Source organism: Lepisosteus oculatus, chromosome 6, assembly GCF_040954835.1.
Source record: "Lepisosteus oculatus isolate fLepOcu1 chromosome 6, fLepOcu1.hap2, whole genome shotgun sequence".
In the NCBI taxonomy this organism is placed as follows: domain Eukaryota; kingdom Metazoa; phylum Chordata; class Actinopteri; order Semionotiformes; family Lepisosteidae; genus Lepisosteus; species Lepisosteus oculatus.
The window spans coordinates 47,052,751-47,064,942 of NC_090701.1; the positions used below are offsets into that span (position 1 = coordinate 47,052,751).

Here is a 12,192-nt window from a genome sequence, read left to right on the forward strand (position 1 = left end):
ATTTTCATCCCAAATGATCCTATAATGCTTTATGGGTGGAAGGGAATCCAGTCACACCAGGGAAGTACAAACCCACATGGGTTACAAGTTGAGGTGGAGAAATGAGACAGTAAAAGGGATTTTCAGGAAGGTCAGACTGTGCAAGCCCAGGGTGGAATTTAGACAGGACACCGGGATTAACTCTCATTAAAATATATTAATGGTTACAAACGAGAGGCGGCCATTTACCTCACCTAATTAGTTTTTGTTTAAATAGCTAATTGATCCGATCATCGCAATCCGTCATCTCTTGAAGGAAGTCAGGCTATTAGCCTCAACAACCCTCAACAACCCTCAACAACCCCCACAACCCTTTGTGTAAAGACGTGTCTCCTGTTCACAGTTTTCAGTGCTCCTCCCTATAGTTGTTACATGTGTCCTCTAATCTGTGTTTTATCATAGATTCTGAAGAATCATCGGGTTGACTTGCTTGATGCCTTCGAGGAATCTGAATATTTGAATCGGCTCCTCTTATAGTCTTCTGTGTTCAAAGCTATAATATTCCGTTTGTTTATCCTGCAAGTTCATTCCTTTGAGACAAGTGATCTGGTTTCTCTTTTCCGAACTGATTCAAAAGTGGCGGTATCTATTTTATTAAAAAGTGTTCTAGATGAAGAATTACTAGTAGATTGTGCAATTTCAATTTAATATCTCAATTCTAGACTTCTAACAACATATACTAACGTTTATTTGACATTTTATTGCTTTATTTGTTTGGAAGACACAGTACATGAACACGTAAATTGTCCTTTTATCCTCCTTCTTTAAGCACAAGTAGTGCGATTTATATTTCAAGTGAATGTTTTTCACGGCCTACATGCAACACCTTGTACTTCTCTACAATATCATCTGTCGTTTTTCCAAGCTCTGAATTTCTTATGAAGCTCTGAAACTCCTCTCATTTTTTTTTTGCAGCATCTAGTTTTTATCATCTTGTCTAGTTTACAGCTATGGCAGAATCTAGATCATAGGTTTAAATTAGAAAGAGCAGTGGTCCTAGTACAGATCCCAGTGGTTTTCCACTAATTGCATCACAATGATTTGTGCGTAAACCCCTCATCTGGACCGTTTCCTGTCCATTAACCAATTTGTAATGCAATTATCTTGAATGTCTGCAGCCTGCCATTTGAGAATTAATCATTTGTGAGGAATGTTATCAAAGCCTGAAAACTCGCACTATATTGTGTGCCCTGTCTGTACCCATCACTGCTTGTTGTTTGTTAAAAAAAAACACTATAGCAAGTTCGTTAAGCCCCTACTCTTAAGAACTCTGGGGGGTCTTTAGTGAGCAAGCAGGTAGGACCCAGTTTAATCCCAGTCATGCACGGGGCAGCACCTCCTTAAGCTCTGTCTGTTGTCACCGTATAGGGGTTCTGTTTTAGAAATCCTGGCACATATAGAAGAGAGAACCCCCTATTTGTCCATTTGTCTTGTGAAATTTTCTTATTTATTGTTGTAGTCTTCTTATTTATTGTTATTGTCATCCTGTAAAGCGCTTTGAGAAGCCACCTTTAAAGGCGCTATATAAAATAAAGTTTATTATTATTATTATTATCAAAAGGCTGCACAGTGGTAACTCTACAGTTTTAGTGACCAGTTATTTGAATCAACACCATAATAAGCTAGATGAGGTTAAAAGTACCTAACCGTTCCTCAGGAAATCCCGAAATTGCCTGAGAAAAAAGTGTGCCAGTCTATTGTGTGTTTTTTTTCCAAGCGGGTTCGTTTTTCACCTATTTACATCCCATTCAATATTACAGCCCCTAGTGTCACTAAATGACATCATCAGTCTCACATTACAGGTAAGCATTTGTATTCACCTGATGTGAACTCAATCAAATCAATTCTGGTTTCATCTTGGTTTTCTTCCTCTAGCGCTATTGCATTGACTTCAAAAGAGAAATGACAGTGCACAGGAAGAGAGAAATCTGGTGTCAAAAGAAAGTTACTGAGAACTTATATGCCTGGACCGTAAACTGAGGCTGCTGACCCGCCTAAATTCATGCACTTCCATTTTCAATGAGAACAATTGAATGACCACCTACATTAAAGAAACGAGAGACATAATTGTACCCTGTGTCTGACCCACATTTCAAGTGTAGATGAGGGAAACTGCCTTTTTTTTTTGGTCACTGCAAAGTGACTTTAAAGAAAAGCACAAAAAAAAGACAAGGCCTCAAGGCTAAATAAATCAATAATCCAAAACAAGTCACCGCCGAAGAATTCAACAGTGAGCTGAAGAATTTTCATGAGGGGGTCTTTGATTTCCGCAAGCCTGTGGAGCAGGCCTGCAGGTTATGTAACAGCCCCTCTGGGTGAGGGGCGCTGCAGCCTTAGTACAGTGAGGGGTGGGCTCTGTCTTTCACCAATAGAGCAGGGAGGTGTGGTGTCCCAGATGAGCTTACCAGACTCACAGAAACTGCGGGAAACTTTCCAGAGAAGTAAACAAGGCCCTTCAGCAGCTGACGGCGCAGTTTTGCTGAGTAATCTTAAAGGCAGAGCGCTTTCCAATTGCTGTCACAAACCAGTCTCAGCAAGGGGTGGACGTGGGCATGCGTGCGCAAGCAGCTCTGCCAGATTAAAATGAGCACCAGGTTGTTGTTTTTTTACAGTGTTTTCCCCAGCAAAGAATGTCCATTTGCTTTCAGCCTGACACGGGTACAGGACACGTCGTCTGTACAATCCCAAACTGTCAGACGTGTGAATGTCTCCAGCTGATGTTTGACGTTTCTTGTCAGATTTTTAGTTGCCTCGGTCTCACCAACAGCATTGTTCACCGCTAAATACTGCTCATCAGATGAGATGTCACTCTTCGCTTGCATGTTTTTTTTTTAGAAGACAAATACACACATTCTTGTGTAACAATAAATTCATTTTGATGAATTGGTCTATAATGGATGGCCATAATACTGGAGTGACTGTTGCCCACCTCATTTAGTGAGAGTGATTGGACACGGGTGATAAGGTGACAGGCTCAGGTCAAGCCAGCTGAAAATCAGGAAAGGAACTAATATTGAATCAATGTACACAGAATATTACCTTCATGCCACCACGCAGTTTGAGGCTGGAATATGTTGCTGGACTCATCTGCACTGGGACCTAGTCGTGTTCTGCGATGATGACCACCTTGATGCAGGCCCACTCTGCTGGCCCTCTGTGAGGGCGGCACAGATGTGCAGAATGACTTTTTTCTGTGGCAAACCTACATTAATCTACAACAGCGGGAGGCGCTACTGCTGTAATTTAATGCTTGGTTGTGTTGAAATGTATTTAATTCATACTATATGCTTTTAACTACTAAGTAAAACAGTCTTGTGAAAATCAGAATGACCTTTACCAGGCCTAATTAAGCATACAACCCATTTTGTGTTGCTGATGTACAGTTATTACTTATGTCGTGTCTAGTGGGCCAGTCATTGGGCCAGTACAAGTGTGATGGACCGGGCGGGAGTGCCGAGATCCTACACAAGTGCACTTGAGTGAGGAGCACAGTAGTGATCACGACCAGCAAACGCACGCTGCACATCACTGCAGATTCATACCGACAGGACAGCATTCAAGCAGAGCACATGGCCTTGTGCTGCTCATGCAGTGGCAGCCTGCTAGGGTAGGGGAATACTGGCCTGCGTCTTGCCCTGTAGGTCAAATCCTCATCAGGACAAGGGGTGTGCCTGTGTAATTTTGATAGTACCCTGTACAAAAAGATTGCCCTTTCCCGATGCCTTTGTTGTCATTTGAAGACCTTTTGAGAAATGGCATGATGAGGCTCTTTATGGAAGAGGTACGTCTATAAAAATTCTGATGGGTAAAACCCCCATCTTATGTTTGCAAACGTAATGTTGTTCCTCATGTGTTCCGTGTCTTTATGCCTTTGAAGAATGTAAACTTTCCATCTCTGATGAAGACCTCAAGAAAATCACTCCAGAACACTGCTACAGGTTTGCAGCTGAGATCGGGCCTCCACACGTGTCATTACTCCTGAAGGTTTTCCCATAATGCATCGTGTAGTGGTCCATGTTTTTCTGCTAGAGAAGTGTAATTACAAAGACAGACGTAAGAGGAAAGACTTGCAGGAAACTAAAGGGTTCTTTTTACACAATTTGATGAATGTTGGGTTTAGTACAAAGCGTCTTTAGTACTTCATCTAGTACAAAGAGTAACACGCATCCCAGAAAGTCCCGATTAAGTGAAATACTGTATGTAGGACTAGAATGGGGAGGTAACAACTTCATGACTTCTGAAACACATAAGTAGTTCTTAATTCACTTTCTTTAATCTCTGTATTGTCGCTGTGAATTCAAAAGTATGACCAGACAACCCCCCTAATTTAGCAAGCTATCACAGTATGAACCATCTGTTCAAGGATTTCAAAATCTCTTAAAAGGGGAAGGAGATTAATGGCATTTAAACTTTCAGCTTACCAACTGACGTCTAATGATGTTGCAATTTAAAAGACCAGGACTGCCTCTAAGCAAGCAATAATATTTTGTTTATTCAGCAGAATAGAATAACCGTGATTTATTATTTTTTAAATTAGAAGCCCAAACCTGTCTAAGTGGACAGGAAACCATTCCTGCTAGCAACATTTTGATGAAAATGACAGGCGTAGAAAAAATAAAGATTACGAATGTCTTTTAGAAAAAGAATTTATTTAATTAGTAGTACTCCAACAAAGAATAACTTTTACAGTGATTTAAACACAAGAAAATTGACATTTCAAGACATCATTTCTATGACACCACTGATATATTTATTTTGTGAGGGCATGACATGTTACCTATCAAAACATTTTGAAGAAACATCCTGTCTGACACGAAATGGTAAAACTGTTGCTTGGAAGCAGTAGCAAAGAAAGTGAACAACATTCTCTGCAAAACTGGACTGTTACACAGTGTCATTTTAGTGCCTGCCAATTGTAAAAAAAAAACCAATCAATCTTCTGGGTAATCCCGTTACATCACAAAGAAAACTAACAAGTTAGCTACTTGTCACATACCCTTTATTTCTTCATACAAAATGTGTATTGATGGCAACATCAAAGGTAAACAAGAGGAAAATGAAAAGATGATCGTCAAGGGCTCCACCCTCATGCTCTTGACAGTGTACAGTCCTCATTTTAAAGGCACTATCACATCTCTGCCTTTTATTGTATGTCATGTGTCAGTTTATAAGGTACAACATTTCTGTGTGTATTAGGCACAAATATTTGAACGACGCAACTACATTCTAGACTATTACAGAACAACAAGGTACTAAGCGTTACTCCTGCTGGATTCTTCTGCAGCAGACGGAGGGTTGGAGCTGGGCTTCTCCGTGTTATATCCAGGGCTCCCAGCCCATGTAGACTCTGCCCAGGATGTTGGGGTCGGTGGCCTGATCTAGGAGGCACTCGACCTGGATCTCAACCGCCAGGCCCTCTGCCGCCTGCGACGCACGGACATTGACGCCCTGCTCTCCCTGGGCCATGGCTAACGCGGCCCTGCACCAGGACTCCTTCTCAAAGCCCAGCTTCAGCTCATCGCTGCAATGAGGGACAAAACAAACCGAGGGCAAAGCTGGGTCAGCTTCAGCCATTAGACAACAGGGCCTGAAAGCAGCAAAGGGGCATGCCCAGATACGGCGAAGGCCTGCCTGCAGTCTGCTGTTACAAAAAGCATCTTCTGGAGCTCCGGATGTAATTTGGATGTAACTTTTTTTAGATTGTTAATCTCAATCTGCATACGTGATACACACATCACAGAAACTGATGGGGTAACTCCTATTGGTTATGCCGTTATATTAATTTTCTCATCTAGACTACAGTGTGGATTTTTTTCCTGTCTCCGACATAGAGTAACCTACAACACTGGGAGGTGCTACTGCTTTAACTTAAATCACAGTTGTGTTGAAATGTATTTTATTCATACTATATGCTTTTAACAACTATGTAACACAGCCTTGTGAAACTCAGAAGACAGAAGGACCTTTATCAGGCCAAATCAAACACACAACCCATTTTGTGTGGCTAATAGTTGTAGTGGTATTAATGTAATTGATGCAGGCAGTATTAATACGAATTTAGAATTAACAATATTAATATCCTCATGTCTAAAATCAGAGGGGTGTAAACATTAAGAACTTGATATGCAGTTACTTCAATACCTACACTGACACACTGAAGGAAAAAAAATGTTCTGGTCTTGAACGGAGAAGACTACTGGAGACTTGATCCAATTATTTAAAAATCTGAAAGGCACTGACAGAACCAAGCCAATGGATTTCTTCAGAATGACCAGCGAATCAAGAGAACAGATTGCACAAGTAAAACTACATAGAAAGTGTACTTAAACCTGAGATAAGGGGACTACTTCTTTAGCAAAAGGTTTAGTTGGAATTTGAACCCAGCTATATAGCCATGATGTTGAGGCTCATATGCTGGCCTCCTTCAAGAAATGACGATGTCAGAGAACAGGTCTGTTGGCTTGACAGGCATGCACGTTAAGTCAACATCACAATGTCTTTTATTTAACTGGAAAACTCCATCTTTCTTGTCATTTGCTGTTCAACGAGCACCCTCTCTGTATAATGGTGGACATAACGGACCTCATACTTAAGATGTGGAGTTATGGCAGAAGCAGAGTGCTGATCCTGGGAAGATCTGCTGAGATGCAACACAGGTCGTGGCAGTACCTGGTTATGGCAGCAGGATTTGCTCCTTCCAGCTTCCTTTGGGCAAACTGGACCTTCTGCCTGGGGTACCAGTCGATCTCTTTGGTGTTCACAGTCTCCTTCCAGGTGCCTCCTTTCTTCAGCTGCTTTAGCTCAAAGTTCTGGAAACAAAGCAGTTAACTGCACCTCTGTTGACTCCCTGTCGTCATGCACAGCAGACACAAGGGACGCAAGTGAGCAAATCCATTAAAAACCTGTCAAGGTAGCTGGGTTACTAGAGCAAGGGCAATGCAATCACTGTAATGTATTACTGACGCTGCATGTGAAGCGAGTTGTATAAAGGAAGCATGGGAATACAGAAATAAATGTGTTATTTCTGACAGCACTATGTGTCACAAGGGACCAAACACAAAACTTTCAATGACTATTATATACTTAAACCGAATAAGCACATTTCAACTGGCCTCTATTCAAGTATTTGCGTAGCGATAAGAGGATCCGGGAACCAAAGTCAGTCCTTAACTGTTCTAATCTTTCAGCCTTGTAACTGGACTTGAATCATAGCTCCAGTGTTATTCCTCCAAGTTTGGCCTTTTTTCTAGTGCATGTCGGGTGTATCAATTTGCAACAAGTTTTGTTATTTTCTTGTAGATAAGACGAACGGTGCTTTTCAATTTGCAACACACTGCTGCCGCCTCAAGCCTTCCAAGCCACACCAGACGATTATAAAATAATCACCAATATGAAAAGAGCGTGTAACCTGCAGGGATGAGCTTAACCTCTCTTTACCTTCCAGTCTAAAGACGGCTCCTTCACGAAGACGTCCATAGTGTTGAGCAGAAGATCTGGTTCCGCCCGGTACGCCCGTAGGGCGTGAGCCATGACGCTGGAGATCAGGCCCGACACCCCCATGGGGAGCATGAGATTCAGGAACTGGCGTGTGAAGCGGAACGGCATGAGCTCGGGCACTGTCAGAAACTGTGTGGACAAGCACTGGTCAGCTGCAGTCACGGTGCCTCTTATATATGCCATTATAACAATCGGGACACTACTTAGCCTCTTTATGAACAGATGCACCAAAAAATACCCAGAATGCACTGGTTCAAATCCTGCCATTACTGGAGCAAACACTGAATTCATCCACAGTAACTCCATAACGAGAAGTCTGAATTCAGAGGAAAACAGCTGCAACCATTGCTCAACAGCTTAAGCGTCTCTGATGGTTTGCATGCAGAGGTGACCACAAAAGGACAAACTATTGAAAAACAGCACAAGAGTTTTCATCAGTAACACAGCTATGGTATTAATGCCCTTGGAACAGATGTTTCATAAAACAAAACCAGGCTTTAGAGAGGCTTTAACAATGCCCCAAAAGAGTGTAGCATCTAACAGCATTTGCTGCATTTTGAATGCCTTTCAGTATAAGCCATTACTGCCAATGGACCTAATTAATACATAAATTACTGCTTCATTTGCAACTATTTCAAGGTCACATTTCAACAACATTCTTCTCACAATGGGCCTATTCCGTTCCTAATCTTGGTCCAGTCCCAGGCTGTGTCCCGTGTCCCACCGCCCGTCATCAAAAACGCACCTGTGTCGCGGAACCGAAGGCGTGTCCGAAGTCAATGCCCACCATGCCTCCCGTCTCCATGTTTACCATGAAGTTGGAGAGGTGGCGGTCGCCGATGCCCAGAATCCAGTGGCTGACGCATATGAGCGCGTGGGTGCTGGCGAAGTGGCTGCGCAGAGACAGGAAGGACTCGGGGGTGGTGCTCAGCTGTATGAAGGCTCTCCTGAACACAGGGACAGGTGGCAACATGAGGGACAGGAGATGATCTGAGCCAGTTAGAGCAGATCACAAGTCGCTCTACTGGACTTGAAGATCATTCAAACCGCAGAGATTAAAGCCTTCAAGCACAGAGCATCACGAGCTCATTTCCACACTTTTGGCTTGGGACTGGTGTGTGTTCTGCCAGCCGTGAGTAGTGGGCTAAGACGACTATATAGTGCATATCGGGATCAGGCTACAATGCTATGCCGAAACTGATACCTTGGCTTCTTTCAAGGAACAGATGGATGAGTTCCTTAGATCAGTTTGTTATCAACAAGCAAACAAGGCTGGATGAGATGAATGGCCTCCTCTTATTTGTCACCATGTTCTTATATGGAAATGCTCAAATTTAAGCTGTTACCTTTTTTACCCCCAAACTAGAAGTATGCTTTGCTGTGCTGGTGACCCCAAGAAGCTGTAAAGTTTTTTTTGAGGTGTGCTGGCCAATATATTGCGCAAATTGCCTTTTGTGGATTTAAAAGAAGAAAACATGAACTGCTTTAATTCACAGACTCTCATCACAATAAGGGATGAATACATCACACTTTCTGCCCCTTGTCTAGGGGAAGAGACATTTATGGGATGTAACTTTTGGCCCACTACTTCGATTGCCATGTGGATTCCTGTAGAGCCTGTAAAAGCAAAACCACTCGTCTTTGAGTTCAGAGAATGCACGCTGATGGATTGACTTAAAATACCCACCTAAGGAGATCTTGTGGTACAAGTTTTTCAATGCTCTGGAAGTTTGCAACTGTCTCTGTTCTGCTTGCCTTCCTGTAAAGGAAATTAGATCAAACAGTTGCCGTGACAACACCAGCTGCGATGTCACTAGAGTTCGGAACGGAAAGAGAAAAAACAAGCGTTCGCTGCCCAGTTACATTGGGGGAATCTTACAAAACCACCGTTGGGAGAAGCCGCACTTGACCACAAGGGCAGCAGGAAGTTCAGACATACTGGCAGCTCCTGTAGCTGACAGGGCAGCCCACAGAAACTGCGGAAGGGCAGGGTCTACCGCATAAAACAAACCAAGGAAAGTGAGGACGCTGGAATCAGACAATATCTCAAAATACACCCAATAACACAAAAAACACCTCTATTCTACGGAAGACTATGATTGAAAGACCATGTTCCAAAACTCCTGTTCTCCTGCTTTGTATCGGGAACATGAAAACAATAGGATTGGGATGTTCCTTGTTTAGTGTAAGATGTTCATCAATTAATACCCAAAATTCAAATTGTCGGTTAAACATCAAACATCATGAAAAAAAGATGTTTATTTAATAGCCTTTAAAAAGAACATCTACACCAAAAGGAGCAAGTTATACAATTATTATGTAGCTGACAGTTTTAACAAAGTATTTTGCCAAACCGCAATACGTAAGAAAGGGTCGACTGCTGGTACACTACAAACATATTAACATTTATATCATATGGACCCTGCCTGAGCCAACTAAAAATAAAGCTGTCAGGCTGTGACTTCTGTCTTTAAAAAGTAACCTAAAAAGTCTTGTAAATAAACAGAGTAGATGTGCTTGTGTCTCTTTAGCAAGGCTCAAATAGGCTTCATCTTCCAAGACACAGAAACCACCAGTTAATTAAAAAATGTTAAATATGCCAAAAGCTTTTCCAGTTTTCAAGTTTAAATAAGTATTAGGATATGTGAGAGGAAAGACACTACTAAATAAAACTGAGCATAATATTTGCAAGAGTTAACACAATGAGTTAATACATCCCAGTAATCAGTCACTGGGAGAATACTTACTTGTACACTTCATGATACTGCTCTAGTCCCCTAGACCTTCTTGATATTTTGTCCAGCCAAGCACTATACATGTCCCGAGGACTAAAAGAGATTTATCATATCAAATACATCAATGATCTACAAACACATTCAAAGGAATTAACATTTAAACTTAATCTTCATTAAGTTGCAAATAAGAACAGATTTTATACAGTTCTATATTCCACAACATATAGACACTACAAACACAGAATAGCAAACTGCACTGGCTATTATACTTTTATATATTGCTTTAGAATTTCACGATTCTAAGCCTACCAGGATTTGCGTTACCTTGGAACAAGTAATAGGTTTATTCCATGCTGAAGAGAGAAGAAAGAAAACGCAACGTTTTGGCCGTCGAGCCTTCTTCGGGTGTGAGCACCGTTGAAGAGCTGTGTTACCTGAAGAGTTTGTTTTACCTTGGAGAGCTTTTTTTTTCAGGTTCAGTCCTTCTGCTGTCAAGGAAATCCTTTAATGTGCAAGTGTTTTCCAGCCATTCAATCAAACCAATCCTAAGCAGAAAAAAGAGCAATTTTTCCCATTGTATTTAAACAGCCAAAAAAGAATTGAATTCTCCCCTTAATTCTTTCCTTGTCATATTTGAAATGTTATCCTTAATTACCATGAAAATAAAAACAATTAAATGCTATTCACAATCATTCTATTTAACAACAGCTTCCTAGGGATTTTGTTTTCAATGTGAATTTTTTCCTTTTCAACATGCTTGTAAAACAATATTCTATATAGCATTTCAAACAAGTGCTACAGCCTGAAATGTCACAGTGGGCTGAAACAGTACCTGGTTGTCATGGGGATCACCTGGTAGGTCCTGAGGCCCAGGTTCCTCTGGGAGCAGGCCGCATCCTGCGAGAGGATGATGTTCATGACACCGAACAGCTGCTCAATGCGCTGGTCCTGTCGCAAGTCCTCACCCCCCTTCACCAGGAAGGGATAGTCCCTCTCGTCACTGCCTCGGATAATCAGGCGCTTGGGTTTCCGAATGGAACTCAACGATTGGACCTGAACACCAAACAAGAGATGCGCTGTGGTGTGCGCCACTGACATGTACATCGTTAATGGCAACGTACAGATACTGGCACAGGCTGAGGAAAATGACAGTGGAGGTGTCTCTGAGAATCTAGACCCAATGGGTGACATTAAGAGGTGTCAATATTTCCACTTCCTAGAGCCTCACATCAAGGGGTGTTTACTTAGTTGTGCTGGGTTTGAGAAAGAATGGTCAAAATAATCCTCTGGTTCACCTTAGTGCTGGGTAAATGATTGTGTGTCAAAGAACAGTCAAACAAGACACCAAAATATCACATCAAGACAGGAGAAAAAGAGGAGAAGAGAAGAGAAAAAACTTGAAGCTTGTGCCAGGCAAGAGACCCTACTTCATGATAATCTGAAAAAAAGCTTTTCTGTGCTTGCTTGCTGTTCTGTGTTTTTAGGGAAGAATCCCTCAGTTCAACAGCCTTTCCTGCTTTGTGGGTGCATTATAGAACGGGGAGAAAGACTCCCATTTATTTTGTGGCATCTGTGTTTGCAGAGAGAGAGATATATAATTGTAGGTGGTATTGCATTTATGTTAGAAGCTGGCTTATCTCTCCTCTGTAGGCATTATTTAAGAGTCAAATACATCGTAGCAGTCTAGGGTTTGCAGTATGTTGTGGGTTTATATTGTGTGGAGTGTTTGTATTGTCATTATTAATAAATATTGGTTTAACCAAGTTTGCCTGAATTATTACTCTTTTAACCAAAGCTGTGGCAGAGAATAAGGAATTCACGTGCCTCTAACTATACCAACTGCTCGGGTATATTCTTGGAGAATTCCTCAAAGGTTGGGGGCTCTGATAATTTATTTTACTTACTGACTAATCCACTCGGT

At 41.7% G+C, this 12,192-nt stretch overlaps 1 protein-coding gene across 3 annotated transcripts in view; it reads right to left on the reverse strand.

The window, feature by feature from the left end:
* Positions 1–4,666: 4,666 nt before the first annotated feature.
* Positions 4,667–12,192, reverse strand: part of prkdc (protein kinase, DNA-activated, catalytic subunit) — a 65,137-nt gene continuing 57,611 nt past the window's right edge. The window contains exons 79-86 of one of the 3 annotated variants that reach the window (XM_069191510.1): positions 11,104–11,324; positions 10,724–10,816; positions 10,284–10,364; positions 9,224–9,295; positions 8,282–8,483; positions 7,477–7,665; positions 6,709–6,848; positions 4,667–5,560 (exon numbers count right to left, since the gene is read on the reverse strand). In XM_069191510.1, the coding sequence (XP_069047611.1) occupies positions 5,356–5,560; positions 6,709–6,848; positions 7,477–7,665; positions 8,282–8,483; positions 9,224–9,295; positions 10,284–10,364; positions 10,724–10,816; positions 11,104–11,324 (1,203 nt within the window). In that variant the 3' untranslated portion in view covers positions 4,667–5,355. Of the gene's footprint in view, positions 5,561–6,708; positions 6,849–7,476; positions 7,666–8,281; positions 8,484–9,223; positions 9,296–10,283; positions 10,817–11,103; positions 11,325–12,192 lie in introns of those variants that run through there. The other 2 variants (XR_011189929.1, XM_069191511.1) reach the window with 2 other exon arrangements.